This window comes from Acomys russatus, chromosome 10 (assembly GCF_903995435.1).
Source record: "Acomys russatus chromosome 10, mAcoRus1.1, whole genome shotgun sequence".
NCBI lineage: Eukaryota > Metazoa > Chordata > Mammalia > Rodentia > Muridae > Acomys > Acomys russatus.
In genome coordinates, this window is record NC_067146.1 from 46,962,364 (window position 1) to 46,982,627 (window position 20,264).

General features: G+C 36.5%; 1 protein-coding gene across 1 annotated transcript in view; it reads left to right on the top strand.

Moving 5' to 3' along the window:
* The window catches only part of Gnat3 (G protein subunit alpha transducin 3), a 42,593-nt gene extending 23,617 nt beyond the window's left edge, over window positions 1-18,976 (top strand). The window contains exons 5-8 of the mRNA XM_051152087.1: window positions 4,152-4,280; window positions 15,457-15,586; window positions 15,792-15,945; window positions 18,703-18,976. Of these exons, the coding sequence (XP_051008044.1) occupies window positions 4,152-4,280; window positions 15,457-15,586; window positions 15,792-15,945; window positions 18,703-18,893 (604 nt within the window). The 3' untranslated portion in view covers window positions 18,894-18,976. The remainder of the gene's footprint in view (window positions 1-4,151; window positions 4,281-15,456; window positions 15,587-15,791; window positions 15,946-18,702) is intronic.
* The last annotated feature ends 1,288 nt before the right edge of the window (window positions 18,977-20,264 follow it).

The window sequence follows — 20,264 nt, forward strand, 5'->3', positions numbered from 1 at the left end:
CAGCTCTTCCGGCGGTACAGCTCTCTTTATGGTGGGGCAGTGTGTGTAATAAAGGCTATATAAACCTTGGGGAAGTGTAGAGGTTTTCAGGTGAGTGAACATCGTTGGCTGGGCCTGAGATGCTGGTAATCTTTCATTTGCATGCAGAGAAATTCCAGGTGCTAGGCTACATGACTACCTCAAGAATTGCAAGGGAGGAAGTGTCACAAGAGTACATTTTCCTGTGCATGTAGGCACAGAACAGGCTGGAAGCTCCCTTACCTATCTCAGGATTGATATTTTCTGGGTTTGGAGATGTCTCAATCTCACTCCAGCTCCAGGCCAGATTCCCTGGTCTAACAGTCCACGTGTTCTACACGCAAGTAAGGGAAAAATGGATTTTGCACTTTATGATAGAAAATTGAGAGACAACAGAAAAGAGATGAAACAATATGCCCAAGAAGAAATAGCTGCTACACATATCTTCTCTTAATTAAAGAAAAAGAAAAAGAAAAGAAAAAGAAAATTAACCCTGATGCACAAGGCGTAGGATTAACACAAACAGATGGTGTGCACACTAACATTTGGGACCACATTAATCTGAATCATACATTTCAATGTTACTGAAATCATCTCCCAGAACAATCTTAGTGGTGATTTATGTGTTAGCTCACTAGGCTACTGAGAAAGACAAAAATTCAGGAAGAAAATAGTTTATTGGTTTCCAGACATTAACATATTATATTGTCGAGTAAGTATTTAATATTAATGAAAGGCTTAGGAGGGCACTATACTGCTTACAATGGGATTGTTACCATTACATAAGACTTGACTTATCCCACTTTGTACATCAACAAGAATGTATAATAACATAGGCCTGCAAAAAGATGAACAATTACTAATTGCCTACTTCTTTTCATGCCTACAAACATGCACTATATAAAATTTTCCTTGAATGAATCACATAACAAATCATACTGGCACTGGCGCGTAATTAAACAAGCGACAAATATAATGTAGCAGTGAAACAAAGATCACTTAAAACTGATTAAACACGCGTGATGCTGCAGGTTTGTACTCATTGGTTACCTTTGATCCATAAGACTCTGTCTCAAAGGAAAATAATTAGCGTTGGCAGAATGACTGTACAAAAGAGCAGCTTGCAAAGACAGGTGTAGCAAGCAAGGGTCCATGATGACTGTTCAGTCCTTGCTACTCCAAACTCTAATTCCCACTGGGACAACTCCCTTTAGACAAGAGTGTGGAGTCTCCTCGATGAGCACCTGGTGTTATTCTGTGACAACATAAACTTGATAACCTCCTTCACAAGGTTCCCGGTCTCTGCCTCACTGTGATCCCAGAGGAGATTTCTGTGCTACTGTAAAGCATTGCTTACCCATCTGTGCTAATCATTGAGTGAATCAGATCCTAGCATCCACATTGCCCCCAAAATGTTGCTTGCACCTCCGGGGAAGAATGAACAGAAAGATAGATGTGTAAGTATGTTCCAGCTAAGATGAATACATGTAGTTTGGAATTCATATTGGCTAAATACTTGTCAGTGTGCTCACTTCACTGTTTGTCCTTTGACAGCAAATTGCACACATATGTGTTAAACAAACTAACTATTTACAACTCACTTATTTGCACTGATTATCTGAGTTCTGCCCATAGTGTAAATAATTTTTGAATGCTCAGTTCATTTGGATAGCAGTAAAATAATATGAAATTTCATTTTCTATATGTATTAGAAGTAATATCTAGATAAACTGAAAGCTTGAAATATAAACTTTTACAGGTTCTAAATGTTGTTAAAAGCACAGAAAATGAAAGCCTGCTAAAATGTTTCTGGATTAATATCATTTTCTTCCAAACTTGAAGAACAGATTATTTTTTCAAATTCTGAATTAAGCTTGTATTGCACACTTCATTTTTAATATCAGAGTGACCCTGTATTAGCTATCTATTTTGGACATATTACATAGAACTTTTTTTCTTTCTTTTAATTCCTTTATTTTTCTGGTGAAAGGAAGTTTTTGTCTTTCTTGTTTTTAATATAGAGATTCTCCAAGTGGAAGCTACCAGCAGGGTAACCTAATAAAGTAAAGAGCAGAAGTCCTGTGTTTGGCTAGACAATCTGACCAGAAGAGAGGAAAGGGCTTAGCTAAGGCTTCATCATTTTCTAATTGGGGCCATATCTCATGCTGTTTAAACTCCACGAGAGTTGAGAGCAAACACGGACTTTGTGGGGAAAGCACTGTCTTTAGGATTAGAAGTAAATGATCAAGTCATGTTTACGTGATTTGAATCATGAGGTCTAAAGACCTCTTTGTTTTATAAGCAGGTTTAGACATCCAAATACCATATTTGCTTATTCAAATCAGCACTTTTGATGAAAATCAATTAGTTTGCGATTGCTTTTTTTGCCTGGAATAATTTACAAATGGAAAGAAAAATACTTTAAAATGTATCTTTACCAAAGCTTTTATTAAATGGATTTTATTTCTATTTTTGTAAATTTCTTTATTCTTTTACTTGGGCATAAAATGACTGCCCTATCATACATATGAGATTTCATAACAGCAAATTCACAATGCTTCAAGTAATAGTAAAAATAATTTAAAATGTAAAATCTGCCAATATTTTCTCAGATGCCTTTATATGTCAAGTCATCACCCATTTAAAGGCAAACTGTATTTATTGGCATAAAACCATGATTACACAATTTCACATTATATAATTTCTGAGATAAAATTTTAATTTTCTTCTTGAGCAAAATTCCTTTGAGTATACTTGTGCTTCCCAAAATAAATTGGCTAAATTAGCTACTGAATCTATTTTTAATGGTAAAACAATTTTGTTTCAAAGTCACTGCGTTAGATCAGTGGTTCTCAACCTTCTTACTGCTCTCACACTTGCATATATTTCCTCCTGTTGTGGTGTTGTGTTACTACTTCATAGCTGGAATTTTACTACTGTTAGAAATCTTAATGTAAATATATGATATGCAGGATATCCGATATGTGGCCCATGAAAGGTTCATTCAACACCAAAGGGACTGTGACCCAGAGGTTGAGACCTGCAGTGCTAGATACAAATGTATATAAGAATCTCTAAACTTAATCTCTGAACAAATTTAACTTTATAAGCAATAACTGAAATTCAGTGGGACTCTACCCCAAGAGTTCTATGGACGAAACCAAAAGTTAGCACTCTTTAAAATGTGGATGCAGGCATAGCTCAATTTTGTATTTAAATTTATCACAGAAATAGCCATATTGCTAAGCTACTTCATCCTTAGTGCCAAACTCAACAGTAGAAATTAAAAAAAAAAATTTAATTTGTAGATCTTGCTTGAAAGACCACTGTTCATCCTTCATTCTAACAGACTCAGAGCACAGAGTTAATGAAGCTTACACCTGCCCATCACCAAGCATTACATACAGTGAGCAATAAAACAAAAAGCAAGTAAAGAAAAGGCACAGCCAGCAAATAGTTCATTCTATAAGAGGAGGATTCAGGAGGAATGAAGGGCTCCACCATGTACTGATGCACACTGGCATGACTGCTGTACTTAGATAGCTATAGTGTGGATCCACAGGAGGTACTTGGAATCTTCCATTGAGCCATATGGGTTTTATCATGACCTTTAATGGAAATGAATGTGTTCTAAATTAAGTAACTCATGCAAAATTACCCAAACGATTTATAACAAGAAAACAATTCAAAAATGTTATTAAAACCAATGGAAAGGGAATCATCCCCATAAGAGAGTATTTGAGGAGCTTGTAGTAACTGTTGTTGCAAACATTTCCAAGGCAGCTTAACACAGAGAAATACATCTATACATCTCTACATGGAGAAAATTTCTTCCATCTGTCTATCACCTGAGAATGAATCTGCCCTACAGGCTTCATAAGCCACAGGCTAAGGTAGCTTTGAGGAGTTCTTAGACAAGAGCAGCCCAGGAGCTAAGTGTGGCCTCTGCACTTCGCACTGTGGCATCCCAGCTGCCAAGTCCTTCCATTCTGATCCACAGCTTGAAAAGCAATAGATGGAGTTTGTTTTCCTGTGTGCATTAAACTTGTAAAATACATCTGTACTGAATTTCAGTTTATTCCAATGTATAGTCAAAAATACAAATATACTCTAATTTATTTTGTTTCTATTAGCTACCTTAATGACTTAGATAGAATCACAGCCCCTGGGTATGTGCCAAATGAACAAGATGTTCTACACTCCCGGGTGAAGACGACTGGTATCATTGAAACTCAGTTCTCCTTTAAAGACTTGAACTTCAGGTATGCACAAACCTGTCCTCTTAATGTGGGTAGAGCATGCTTTCAGCTCCACATTTCTTTTTTTTAACTATATTTTATTGATTTATTCATATTACATCTCAATTGTTATCCCATCCCTTGTATCCTCCCATTCCTCTCTCCCTCCCAATTTCCCCTTACTCCCCATATGATTCAGATCCACATTTCACCATGGAGAAACACTGTAACCCACAGTCAAGAGCAATGATTTTAGAATCAGCCGGCTAGATCTCCTCATCTGCCATTACCCCACCCTTAATTCCTGCTTTGCTCCCATCTCACTCTGAGCCTGTCCTTCCTTCTTGGTTCCATTTCTCAAACAACTGGTATCCAGATTCTGTTCCCTAATACTTAAAAATGACGTTTTACTTTAATGTGATTTTTTAAAAGAAAATATATTTAAATAGTGTCTTAACAACAGGTGTCAGAGATATTATTTTGTTTATCTTCTTCTTTCTCTATTTGCTTGACATATTCATTAAATCTACCTTAGCTTAAGATGCAAATAATTAAGTTACTATTATTTGAATGTGATTTTGGGTAGTATGAAAATGCATATCCTTTTTTTTTTTCAATTGCATTGAATTCTCTTTCAAATAAACCCTTGAAATTCTATTATCAAATTACTTTTTGGATATATTAAGAAATGTAAATCATGTACAGCATGAGGTAGTATCTCTTGGTTCCTTAACAGCTTTCATGTTTTCCCCCTGAGATAGATCAGTATATTTGTTCATTGTCATACAAAGTTTAACACCATTTTCTATGGATATTGAGGTGAGGAAGAATATTAATAATACGAAGTTCCAACTAAATATGTTAGTAATGAAAAATTGCTAAACTACTTAACAAACAAGGTAGGTCATGCCTGCAATAATGGAAATGTACTCAAAGAACTTTTTAAAGAACCTAAAGGAATTATTTATAGCCATTTATGAGGGAAAAAAAGTAAGTAACTCTAATTAACAAGTATTCTCCACTCTGTTTCAGGGAATAAAGTTCTGAAAAGCTGTAAGGTGTCAAAATTGCTTATTACAAGCTAGGTAATCAGAATAGGTATTATAAAAAATATTTTCAAGTGATATAAAAGTAATGTCTCCCAAATTCATACTAAATTTTCAGGCCTATAAATAGTTAATATCAAAGCAGGGCAAAGGGATGCAGATTCCAGCCAACTCTCCCTGGGTAAAACCAGTCACATTCTCCTCAGTCCTTGCCATGATGCAGCCAGGTGACCTTTGCCCTAGTTTCTGGAGTTTTCCTTTGGGAGCCAAGTCCACAACTCCTCCCTCTGTCTCCCCTTGCCGGCCAAGACCTTTTCTCACACTCCCTTTTCTGTCTTGTTGTCTTCCTCCAATCCCAATTCCAGTGGCACAGACTGGAACTGATGTGGCCTTGAGGCTAGTGAGGCCAAATATCCTTGGTTCTCCAGGAAACAGCAGCAGGAGCTGTGGATCTCTTAGCTAGCACACCTCTGGGAAAGATTGGATCAAGTTAGGAACCAGGACAGAGTTAAGTGTCTTCACAGTACCTCTCTTACATAAGTCTTACATAATTTTCCCCGCCCCAGGTTATCTGAGTCATCATGTGGCTTTGGTGATCGATGCCACCTGTGAGACAACACAAAGCTCTCTGTCCTGACACTCCCCCACCACACTGACCTTTTTAACAGCCCATCCATAAAATAGCTTGTTCTCTGGTTGTAATACTGAAGGCATTAGGACACTCACACTTGCTGTAGTCCTTACTTAAAGTGTTTTGCTTTTTCTTATGATAAAGATTCCAAATAAAATGACCATCTATAGTAGTTTACTATCTATAACAACTTATAGATAGTAAACAGATCAGAGCCTTGACCTTCCATCTCTTTAGTATCTATAAGTATCTATAAGTATCACTATTACAGGCAAGAGTTCTAGTGCATGTTTAAGAAAGGGTTTTCCAATATGGTAGAGTGAATGAAGAATGGAGGATAAAAGCTGATTTGTTGTTACTGAATTCTGTGGTGTAAATACCTCTACTCTGCCAGTTTCAAGCTACCAGTATGATATCACAAACACAAAGTGGGGGGAAATTCCGATAAACAGCTCTCTCCACCATACTGTAGTCATTCTCTTTTCCATAATAGTACAGCAAACCACTTTCCCCTTTTGCTCCTTGTTACCATTACGTGATTGTTCCACTCTTCTTTCATTTCCTCTTTTTGTTTCTATCTCTACTTCATAAACCCTCAACCTTAGAAAATCAGAGACCACATGTGATCATTATCTACTGCCAGTGCTTGCCACAGTGGTTAGCAAGAGGGAGCAAATGGTCAGCAGGAGCTGAGTGTACAAATATATCACATGCGGACCATTTGTGCAAAACATGGGACATGATAATCTGGGTGACGCTATATTTGTATACAATGAAGAATCAAGAACGGAGGTTGGGAACGACTCTTCAAATGGCTTACAACAGAAGTGTGAAGCTGTATAGTTTCTTGTTAATAAAAAGTACACCTTTGCAAGATATCATTTGTGGCTGTTAGGTATGGAAAGCATCCTTTCCTTGGAGAACAAATATTGTAAGAAGTAGGTAGTCTTTCATAATCCCTTTCAGAGAAAAATGATAAAAAAAAATTTCACATCTTCTTGGGGAGATAACAAGAGGGTTAAATATTTGAGGAACTGTAAAATTTATTCACATCAATTGATATATAATACTCATTTAACAAATTCTTACAGTTTAACCATCTTTCTTTAAAGTGCTGAGTAGAATAGTCAGAATGCTTATGCCTCCTCACTTCGCTTCAGCAATTGCCCAGGTGTTAAAACATATTGCATTAGCATTGATTTGTATTCGCATAGCACAAAACACTCTAGGACTATTTAAAACTGAAGAGTTGCTTTGCATATTAAAACAGAGAACTCTAGAATTTTAAATAGGCATACACAAATGAAAAGCTCTCTCTGCCAGAGGAGTGGATCATCTCCGAGCATCATCTAATTTAATGGAAATTAGCCTAGAGTTCTGATCAAGCCAGAGTGCCAACTATCAATCTGACAGAGCAACTTATCTTAAGAGTTCTTATCAAAGCAATGTTCCAACAACAATCTGACCAATGCTGTTTACAAGTGTTCTAGTTGCTACAACATGGGAGATAGAATGCACATCTAAACCCTTCTGTTATGAAGTAGTTCCCCATACTTAAGTGATTTAGAAATAAATGTAAAACAAGTTATCAATTGTAGAAAAGCTACTTTCTTCTTAAATGTTCCACAATCAAAATATAGAATTGAAAGCACTGCGCATAGGAGTGAGAAAGACTGAAAACTATTTCAATAGAAAGCTTAAAATTTCTAAAATTTGCATAACTGCTTTCATGAATGTTTGAGCATATCTGTAATTTGAAAAAAGAATGACAATTTTCCTAAAATATGAGGTGGAATGCTATTCACTATGTTCGTTTCCAAGCATATTAGTCACCAGGCTTAGCAGTGAGGTGTCATGTCTACCCAGCAGCTATATCCCAGTCTACATTTCTTATGCTCTATTAGAACTCAGAGAAAGCCAATTTACATATGCTATACATTTCTTACATATGTGGTTATGATTAATGTTGCCAAAATAATATATGATCTAATTTTATTATTTGTTTGCTTTGCAGAGCTAGCCATAACACTTAGGGCCACCAACATACTAGCTGTTTTCTCATACTGCTGAACTGTTCCCTTAACCCTTGATTTTGAGACAGTGTCTTGATGCATAGCATTAGGCTGGCCTTGAATTCATTATGTAGCCTAGGTTAGCTTCAAACTTGCCAGCCTGCTGTCTTCCGCTCCTAAGTGCCCAGATTGTTTGCATGTAGCAAAATAAATAGCCTAGAATTTATTTTAAGGACTCTCTGATTTTAAATTTTATGCAGAAGTATTTTTCTATTTTTATTGAAAATAGTTTTTCATACAGCATATTCTAATTATTTACCCATCATTTAAAATTACACTAGACATGATAAATGGCATTAGGAACTGTGACAATTTTTGGACTTGGCTCCCTTATGGTTCTAAATCTTTTTTTATTTATTTTTTATGTCAAGAGTAATTAAGGGGGACCTGGTGGCACTCAGAGGAAGGACAGCAAGTAGCCAAGAAGAGACTTGATACCCTATGAGAATATATAGGGGGACGTAATCCCCCTCAAGAACAGTCATAGGGGAGGGGAATAATGGGAAAATGGGGGGGGAGGAATGGGAGGGATACAAGGGATGGGATAAACATTGAGATGTAACAAGAATAAATTAATAAAAAAAAAAAAGGAAAAAAAAAGACAGAAAAATAAAATGTTCAAAGAATAAAAAAAAAAAAAAAAAAAGAGTAATTAAGGGATTTAGACAAGCCTCTGTGCATGCTCTTGGTGTCTGTTAAGATCTATTCTTCTTTGTTTTCAAAACAGTGCTAGAGGAAGATATATGCAGATCATTTTACTGTGGTTGTGTAATGATGGCACGTGTTCAGCAATTCACATCCTCACATGTAGCCATCCTAAAATGTTAAACCAATTTTGATTGAGTCAACATCTTGTACAAATCTCATTTGACAAACTAGTTCAAAATAAATTACTGTTAAGATTAGCATTCGGTCATAGACCTAGGGGAGGGGAATAGGGTGAAAGCAGGAGGGAGGGAGGAATGGGAGGATACAAGTGATGGGATAACAATTGAGATGTAATCTGAATAAATTAGTAAATAAAAAGTTAAAAAAAAGATTAGCATTTGTTTTTATGTGGCCGTAGAGTAGAAAAGTTTAGAAATGGTTCCTTTTCAGAGACCCCATGTCTATAGGTAGGGCAAAGGGATCTACCACAAAAGAGCTGCAAAAGCATGACCAGTGCTTAGCTCTTCCTGATTATGTTATGATTTTCAGAAATTATAATAGTCAAATTATTCATACTAATCTATTATAATGTGAAACACAAGTACTTTTGTGTGGTCAAATACTTAGCCAACTATTTGACGTTAACTCATAAAATTCAACAGCCTTCCAACTGATTAAGTCGGACCATAAAACTCAACTATTTGCTCAGCTGTTTAACTCGGTTATATAGCTCTGATGGCTTGCCCTGAGTTAATATTATGGACAAATTAACACATAATCAATATTTGGTTATTACTTAAAAGCCTGGCTTGTTAATTTTTATCTATAATCTAATCAATAATTTAAAAACTTTCTTTTAACTTCAAGTTTCTAATTTTAGCATCAGACGTTTGAAAATATTTATATGCCTCCCCTAAAAAGTTAAGCAAATAACCTCCCCCAGTATGTAAAATTAGGACTTCAAGTTTCATGCAGCATTCTGAAAGTCTTCAGTCAGGGGACTAAGGATGTCCATGCATGATTCTCAACTGGATCAGTATAAACCACCAGGCAGTAAGTATAGATATTTTTTTTCACAGAATGGTCACAATGGTTTTGGTTTTGTATATAAAATCAAATATATAAGTATAACTTTCTTTTGCTAGTCTTCAGCTTATTTGAAGATAATACTTTATCTTACATCTCAATAAAATAGGCCTCAATTTGTCTTTTTTTTTCTTTTTTTTTTTTTTATTAATTTATTCTTGTTACATCTCAATGTTTATCCCATCCCTTGTATCCTCCCATTCCCCCCCCCCCCATTTTCCCATTATTCCCCTCCCCTATGACTGTTCCTGAGGGGGATTACCTCCCCCTATATATTCTCATAGGGTATCAAGTCTCTTCTTGGCTACTTGCTGTCCTTCCTCTGAGTGCCACCAGGTCTCCCCCTCCAGGGGACATGGTCAAATGTGAGGCACCAGAGTACGTGAGAAAGTCGTATCACACTCTCCACTCAACTGTGGAGAATATTCTGACCATTGGCTAGATCTGGGAAGGGGTTTAAAGTTTACCTCCTGTATTGTCCTTGGCTGGTGCCTTAGTTTGAGCGGGACCCCTGGGCCCAAATCTGCCTATCATATTGTTCTACTTGTAGATTTCTAGGACCCTCTCTATCCTTTTATTTTGCTGTTCTCCCATGCGTCTCTCATTTAGAGTCCCAATAGGATGCCTTCCCCTCTGTCCCAGTTTCCTGGTAAGTGAAGGCTTTTGTGGGACATGCCCCTCATTTTTGTTTGTGTTTTTTGTTTTGTTTTGTTTTGTTTTTGAGACAGGATCTCTCTGTGTATCTTTGGCTGTTCTGGAACTCACTCTATAGACTAGGTCAGCATTGACTGAGAGATCTTCCCACCTTTACCTCCCAAGCACTGGAATTAAAGGCTTGCACATTATCACCTGATGCACAGTTTGAACTTTTATAAGAAGAAGAAATTAAATATAAATGAGAAATCAATCATTATAATAAAAGAAACAAGACCCAACTTTTTATAAAATTAAGGTGATGTCCAGGAGAATCAACATAAAAAACATCTCTCTAGACCTTGATCTAAATTGCTAATGAACATTTAAGTTCAATAACAACAGATGGTTTAGAGAAACAGGCAGTGCTCTCTGGAACCTCGCTTCTGTGTCATTCAGTACAAAAAACAGTGTTGTGACTCATGCGGGTCATAAATGGGACAGTCATAGACATTTGTGCAAAGAGGGACTTTCAGAAAACACTTTGTCACTATGAACAAAGACTGAGTAATCTTTGTCCTCCCTTTCTTGAAAGGGAGACTGATAGACATGTTTATGGGAAGTTGTTTGATGCTGACAACAAAGTTGAGGGCATGTCCCATAAATTTCACATCCTTATAGTGAATTTAGTTTAAAAAATAATAATAATAATATAGCTCAACTCATCAAAAGTTTAGTTTTTAGTGGTCATGTTATTTTGCCTTCAGACATAAAGAACTGTTATTGTGAACAACGAAAACTATAGCATTTAATTTGTTTCTGAGGGAGGCCACACAATTCAAAAATGAGATTTTTACAAGAGTAAGGTAGTTTCACTACTGTTATATTTCTCCACTATTCATAATTACCTGGAGGAAAGCACTCTCTGCCATACGTGTGCTCTGAGTGAAGAGTCAGCTGCAAGGCTGTCAGATCACCAGAGGAGGGAAGGACAATGGCGGGGCTTGCCTTTACTTTGACCATCACCTCAGACTCTACACATATTTCAAGTCACGGTAGAGGCAGTTTAAATAGTCATGCTAATGAATGTGAAGGAATGCATATGTAGAAAATAATTGTGCAGGAAGTGCCTTTGTCCTAATTCTGGTGAATTATGCCCTCTGTAAAATTTCTTTTAGAACTCTCATATCTTGATTTTAATTATAAAATAATAATAATAATACAAATAATAATAATTATTATTATTACTATTAATAATAATAATAATTATTATTATTATTTGTGTTATTATTATTATTTCACTTAGGAGTAGAAACTGCACCAAACAAAATGAAACTAATTTGTGAAAAATCATGTTATGTTAAAATACTGGGTCATTTGCAATAGATTTGAGCAAGTTTTCAAAACTACAATTAAAAGAGAAGGATTTTTTTTCAGAATTTAAAGATTAGAAAACATTTTGATTGAAATGAGATGTAAGTAAAGAAAAAAGTGTAATTCTGAATAAACAGTGATTGAGAGTGGAGCATAAAAGCTGATTAAAAGAGCCAAAAGTAAATGCTTCAGCAAACCCAAGGCCTGCTAGTGGATAGAATTTAACCATCATGTACTGGGCTCCCATCATGACATCCCTCCTGTGTCCTCTGTGTCTCCTTGCAAACCAAGTCACCCAGTCATTATGCAATCACTGGAGAGGGGGTTAGAGCCCAAGATGAAGCTAGAACTATTGAAGTCCTCATCTGCTCAAATCTAGTGGATGTGACTTGGAGTGACAGTTGGATTGGAAAAGCCCACCATGAATACAATCTTAACAATGTACTTTCTAGAGCCAGATCACAAAACCCACGAGTTAATGCACCTTGCTTAGGCACAGAACCACATTCCTTTGTTAACATCTTAGGATTTACATAGGCCAACAAATTACCAAGTGGAAAAGTGTAAAATACCTGGAACCCAGAAGTTTAACACTATTTCTTTTATTTTTTATTATAATTTATTCATATTATATCCAGATCGTAATCCCGTCACTCTTACTCCTGTGTTTTAAGCTGTACTATAGAGCAACAAAAATAAAAACAGTATGGTACTGGCATAGAAATAGGCTGGTTGATCAATGGAATCAAATAGAAGACTCAGAAGTAAGCTCACATACCTATGGACACTTGATTTTTGACAAAGAAGCCAAATCCATAAAATGAAAAACAGATGGCATCTTTAACAAATGGTGCTGGCCTAACTGGAGGCCTACATATAGAAAAATGCAAATAGATCCATATTTATCACCTTGCACAAAAACTAAAGTCCAAGTGATTAAAGACCTCAATGTAAAACTGCACACTATTTCTATTGAAAGATGGCAAAACATCTCAGAAGAAATTTCAGCATTAAAAAAAAAAAAAAAACAAACAAACAAAAACCAAAGTGCTGTGTGATGTGGAGCAAAAAGACTAAAGACCATTCTAGATCCCCAGAGAGGCTTTAATGGCTAATTCTAGGTGCTAGAATGAGTAGGAGACCATTGGTATACTATATGTTTATATATAAGGAGAAAATATCACACAAATGAGTCATTTTATTACCTAGCGTAGAATCTAAAATACAGCAACCTCAGAAAATGTTAAATGTTAAACCTTGAACAAGTTACTTGAACACTTTTGGAAGGTAATAAAAATAGATGTAGAACTCTTCTAAGTTCCTCCTTCCGGGGCTCTGAGTCAAAGACTCTTCTAAGGGCTCAAGAGTGGCACATAGTTGAGAGTTTGGTTTGGGATATTTGGGGAATTTTTTTCTGTGACAAAAGTTGATATCTATGTAATTGCTGTTCCTATATTCTGGCCTGTATTTCCCAGCCTGTATTTAAACTTTGACTTTTTTTATTTCCCCCTCTTATTGGTAGGTACATTTTAGCTTCACTTATCTGTTCTCTACTGGGCTTGCATGGGAAACATGAAGCACAAAGTATTACATGTTTTTCCTTTAACCAGCCTCTCACTGTGTAGAGTATGTGGTCTTGAATTTGTTCTGATCCTCCTGATTGCACCTCCAGAGTACTGGGGTCACAGGCTTCCTTCTACTACCACTCCCAAAGCATTGTACATATGATCATCTTCATGACATCAGTTGATTGGTATTTATTAGGCTAAGTATCATCAAGTACCCTAGAGATACTGTACAGCTTGGTTGCTTTCACTACTTATCATCTCTGTCTCAAAAATGACAAAACCTCTATGCTTATCACTTAGTCTCTTCATTATCAAACCTACCTTCTGTCTCGGTTTATGCCTTAGTACCATAACAAACAAATAAATAATGTCAGGCTTCCATATGAATCCTTATGCTCTCCCACTCCCTGCCATGACTTCAATATAAATCTAAGATTCCTATGATTCAGTTTTTCTCCTACTAGCCAGCCACAAGCAGCTCACTGAGAGTCCTTCATCCCTTGGTTTTGCTGTTTCCTCTGGTGCTTTCACCCACACATTTCCTCAGCCAACTGCAAGCCTCAATTCCTCATTTTCTCATATTTTTACCCTGTCAACATTTTTTTCTAGTTCCTACTGACTGCATTGTAGTTTATAGCCCATCCCTACTAGCTAACTTTAACAGCAGATTGGAGCTCAGGAGGCAGAGTCGTGGTGTTGGGTATTAATAATACTCATTTAACTCCAATTAAATTGAAAAAGAATAAATGAGGAAACGGTGGTTATTAAGTCAGGGAGCTCAATTTTTCCTTCTGGTTTCTAAATACTTGCTTACTGCACACGTCCTGCTCTGTCATCTCACCCCTAGATATTTTTACATGTGTTGTTCATATAAATTGTCCACTCATTGTGTCAACATGTCTCTGTCCAGTTATTTAGGAAATCTTCATTTCAAGTGTATTATGTGGCAGGGAGAGTGCTGAGCACTGAAAATGAATCCATTACTAACATAGACCTCCTGCCCTACAAGGCTGCTAGTCTGATAAATATAGTAAATGTTAAACAGAAGAATATGTTTTATCATTTGGCACCACTCTCATAAAGTCACAGTGGTACCATATAAAGTAAGTGGAAATGAAGAGAGAGAATTTGCTTGAACTCTCAGAAAGCCCTCTCTGTCAGTGAGACACTGATAACAAAATGTGAAAGTTGAGGGTGGGGGGAAGAAAGAAGTTTGACATGATGCCACATACCTGTGATCCCATGTCCTGGAAAGTATAAACAAGAAGAAAAAACAGCCTCAGATACATAGGGAGTTCATGGCCATCTTGGGCTACAGGAAACCCTGTCTGAAAAAAAAAAAAACAATTAACTAATCAAAATGAAAGAAAACTGCATGCCCCAGGAAAGAGTTCTAAGCCATCAAAACGTTAGATTTTTATTGATTTAATCTAAGAGAACACCATGGTTTTATTGTATTAGGAGAAGAATGCTATGAAATAAGCTTGGAAGGGCAGTGAGGATAAGAACAGTTGCCACATACTATGGATTACCACAAGCCTACTTCTTGTTCTATGGTAAATAAAACTCATGAAAGACTTGTAAACTGGAAAGTGAATTACTACTGTCCATTGAGCATTAAATGTATTTAAACAAAAGTGGAAGTTCTGAGAGCGTCTTGGAGGCTGGGGCAGGAACAACAAGATAATTAGCTAGGATCCTTTTACACTGGTCCCAAGATAAATGTTGTGACTTGATGAGTGAAGAGTTGGAAGGAAAGAGGTGACATGGAGATTGCATTTCAGATGTGTAGTACCCAGAGGAAAAAGAAAGAGTGGTAGAAAGAGTAAGTGCTAGCTACTTATTAGTTTGCTCTGGCCATGACAACTTCTACTAATTTGATAATGAAGAATTGAGTCCACACATTCAAACACTTCCTATAAGTGATTTTCACAATCCTTCAGAGTGGATTAAGCCTCAATTGTATCCAATTGTTAAGTGTGCTGGTTATTTCATTCACTCAGTGAAATTTCTCTTTTTTTCTGTAGTTATTGATCAACTTAGATTACCCAACACAAACGATCAGGTGCATTTAAGGATATTGAACTACTCAGTCAGCATCAACTACTTAGAAGATTCATTTTTCGTTTTATATTTTCAAAGAATGTTTGATGTAGGTGGACAGAGATCAGAGAGAAAGAAATGGATCCACTGCTTTGAAGGAGTGACATGCATTATATTTTGTGCAGCGCTAAGTGCCTATGACATGGTGCTTGTAGAAGATGAAGAGGTGGTAAGTATGATGCAAAAAGTGGAGGCAGGGAAGAGAGACCAAGGTAAACCAAACACTGTACTACTATCCAGATTTAGTACTTGACTACCTAACCCAATGTCCACCTTACAAAAATGCATATTATATCTAGGCACCTGCCTGTGACGCCCATGAGCCCTACCTCCACAAATAATAACCTTGTACATTCTCTTTTTTTGTACCACAGAATAGAATGCATGAAAGTCTTCATCTTTTCAACAGCATCTGTAATCACAAGTATTTTGCAACCACTTCCATTGTTCTGTTTCTTAACAAGAAAGATCTCTTCCAGGAAAAAGTTACCAAGGTGCACCTCAGCATCTGCTTTCCAGAATACACTGGTAAGTTGTTCCCCTCAGTTCTAGATAGTAAGCTTGTATGAGACTGTTTGACCTATGTCCTGCCCCCTCTCTCTTTCTGTCCTCCTCCCCCTCTGTCTTCTCTCTCTCTCTCTCTCTCTCTCTCTCTCTCTCTCTCTCTCTCTCTCTCTCTCTCTCTCTCTCTCTCTCTGTGTGTGTGTGTGTGTGTGTGTGTGTAGTTGTCACTGTTGGCATATATAAGTGTGCTTGTAGGTATATGTGTAAATTTGTGGATATGTCTGTGCAATCTCAAGACTGGTATGTGATATCTTTCTTTAGCCATTCTCTACCTCTTAAAAGTGTGAGCTTACATGAGTTTGTGTGCAACTCATGTGTGTAGTGCCTTTGAGGTCCAAGGAGGGCTCTGGATACCCTGAAACAGGGATTACGGGCAATAGTGAGTCACCATGTTGGTTCTATGAACCAAATCCTGGTCTGTTGCAAAAGGAATAAGTGCTTTTAACCTCTGAGTAATAGTGTCCTGCCCCATCAAACCCAACCTTTATTTTTGTGAGACATGGTCCCTCGCAGAACTTGAAATTCACTTAGGCAAGTAAACTGGCTGACCAATGAGCTTCATGAATCCTCTTGTCCCCCATCCTCCTCCTCTTTCCCACTTGAGGATTGTAAAGCACACTGCTATCCCTTGGTTTATATATAGGGTATCCAAACTCGAGTCCTCCTGCTTATGTGGAAGGCACTTTAACAACTTAGCCACCTCCCTTCTTTTTGGATCTTAACCTGACTGTGATTCCCACTGAAAATAATCTCTCAAATAAAAAGAAACCATTGCTATATTGTGGAAATTAAAGCAAGCCCCAATGGAACAAACTGGAAAATGTTAGCTAGGGGAGAATGGCTACTCAACATACATGTCAAATGATGCCACACACTGTATTACCTTCAGTATAATAATGTCACAGTAGCAACCCTAAGTAGAGCTAGCAGTATCACCTTGGAGCTTAGCAGCTCTTCAATGTCCAGAGTGTAGCCAATGAACAGCAGGAATGAATGAGAGGACAGTGGCACTTCTCTTTCTCTTATTTCCTGAGGTTCTAGCATTTGGTTGCTGATCTTTCAATCAGTAAATAATAAGGACATGTCACACAAAAGAATCGGTTTACCTTTAGAGACTAAGTCTTTAAGTACTTATATGTACTTATGAAATGAAATTATCTAAGATGGAAACTGTTATAATTTAAACATAACTAATTTGACTCTTCTGGGTATTAGATGTCCTAAAACCATGGCAGTCTGTCACAGTAGATTTATTTAATGTTTGTCATTCCATAATCACAAACATCATTTATAATGCCTACACATTGATCATGTGATATATACAATCATGAGTGTAGATTAAAATCAATGGTGTAGATTAAACATAGACATAATTAAGGGATATATACATATACATATATATTTAATTAATACAATTTTCTTAGAGCAGGTTTTATTCACAGAGACATACACGCTTTGAGAGTTCAAATATTTTATGGACTTCCTTGGTTTCTCCTCCCCTAGTATCCTATTAATTACATCTTGAATTGATGCAATGTGCTTGTTGTAATTGATGGGATGATGTTGACACATAATTAACTGAAGTCCACAATTTAATTAGGCCTTGCTCCCAGTATCTGATAGTTCTGTAGGTTTGCTAACCGCATGTCACATAACTACTTGTTAATTATTTTTCTGTTAGAATAACCAATACCCGACACAAATCAGCTGATAAAGAGAAAAGTGGGTTTTTAAAAAATCTTATAATTTGTAAAGTTCCCATCTCTGGTCAGTTGGCCTTGTTACTTTTAAATCTTGGGACAGGCCGTGTGGCACGGGAAGCCTGTTAGCCACTTCTCAAGAAGGAAGTAATAGAGAAAGAGATGGGAATCCCATAGTTGTCTTCGAAGATATACCCTTGGTAGCCAGAAGACCTCCCATGAGGCCCTTCCTTTTAAGAGTTTCTGCCCCCTTCACTGGTGCCATGTTAAGCACCAAACCTGTAACACATGGCCATTCATGGGACATTCAGATCTAAACCAAAGAATCAGTACAAAAAATGTCATATCTAATAGTTCTGTTGTCCTAACTTTTACCTATATATACCATCACTGTCCCTCTAAATTCCAGAAACTATAGATGTTTCAAATATTATTACAGTTTCACTTTTTCCAGAATCTCAAACTGCTGGACTTACACAGCGTGCAGCCTTCTCCAGTGGCTGAACATTTTGCATTCTCCTTCGCAATGAGTAGTTCCTATGATCTCATATTCCTATCAGTTTTTACTTACAGCCGTGATCTAAGTTTTTGATCTTCATTTTATATATCTTATTATATTTTAATTTATTTTTTATTCATTTATTTATTAGCACTAGGTGGTGAATTCATCGTCTTTTGTACTCTACACAAGAACTCTGCCCCTGAGCCACCTTGTTGTTGTCTTATATGATTTAGAGGGTTTATTTTTCTCCTAGAGTTTTGCTTCTAGCAACAATAATGTATGACAGCAAGATCTTTATCTCATTAGAAAATATTTAGTGTCCTTTCTGTGGTGTCTACATTTCTAAAATCTAGTTTTGGACACCTTGACTTTGAAATCGAGAGACGACTTACATTCAGCTTCCATGCATCAAGCAGCAGCATGCAGTGCATTCTCCTAAAACATACTGGTGCCTTTTACAGCTCCATGGTATGTAAGGTGTGATTAATGTTTACTTCTTTCATTGCTTTGTTCACTAAGGACCAAATACATTTGAAGACGCAGGGAACTACATCAAGAACCAGTTTCTAGACCTGAATTTAAAAAAAGAAGATAAGGAAATCTATTCTCACATGACCTGCGCTACTGATACACAAAACGTCAAATTCGTGTTTGATGCAGTGACAGATATCATAATAAAAGAGAATCTCAAAGACTGTGGGCTCTTCTGAGCCACCTGTTTGCTTCCACCTGTAATAGTTGTAGGCTTTTTAAGACATAAAAGGTGCTGAGTCACTAGCTTGGGTGGACCTTAACTTATCTAGAAATGTAACTAGGATCATAAAATAAAACAAAAAATAAAATCACACAAAAATGTAACTGTGTTGTCACCTGTTTCTGAGTAAGGGGTTCTTTCCTCAGGGATGGAGGGCAGAGTTTCTGGGGTTCTATATCTAGAATCTGATGCATCTTGGTAACCATCAAAATACACATTTCATGTTAGTAAATTTTCTTGCTCAAATGAACTACAAGTAACCAATTTTTAATCATAGAATAAATTATAGAGTGTGCTACAGCATTTCTCCCTGTCTACATTTTGAAAACCATCCAAACCCATGTCTATAGTACAAAAAGAAAAAAAAACCACTCCACAAAAAGGATACAAGATATATTTTTGGTCACCTGCCTTTCAATTAGACTGCCATAAAGTACAGACAGTACATGTGTTTGTTGATGAGAAATTTTATATGTAAAAAAAAAAAATATATATATATATATATATATATATGTATATAATATATATATATATATAATGTTTATGAGTAGCATGGGATATTACAACAAGTAGTAACCTAGAATTTGGGATGACAGTCCTAGAACTCAAGTGAAAAAGGATTTAGTTAATAGCGTGTTTCCTGTTTTGTGGATTTAATTAACTAAGAGTAGCAAGCAAGTATGAAAATTTTAAACGATTTCTATTTAGCTTCTCTATTGGAACTTGTCTGTCCTAAGTCTTTAAACCGGTGCCTAACAAGCTGAAGTATCTTAAATGTATGAAGATAAATATGATAGTTTCTTTTTTTTATAAATGATGCATTAAAGTATTTCCTGATATAATTCATCCTACTGCATTTGATTAAAGGGATACATAAAATGGACATTTAGACTAGTGCATGAAATCCGTAATGATTCATAAAAGATTAAATTTGATTTTATTACAAGGGAAGAGTGATGCAAAGAACAAGAAAATTAAGCCATTTGCCATTCTGCAGCTCCGGTGGACCTTGATACTCAGTCTCTCCGTAGAGCTACTTCATTGCCACAACAGACACTTGCAGTCTAAACATACAAGAACCGCTAGCTCAAGACACAACCCTTACTGGATTATCAATACCTTCTCCCCACACCGTTAAAAACCACAGAAGATGTTTTTTAAAAATCACTTAAAATATAATCATTTTTTATTTTAAATTCTTTGAAGATACAAATTGCTAAAATGTATAAGATATCAAGGACAAATAAACCATAAAGAACTATTTTGTTCTGGCGTCAGATAAAGTTTTCTGGCTGAGAATCGATAACTATGTGACAAAGCGCCAGCA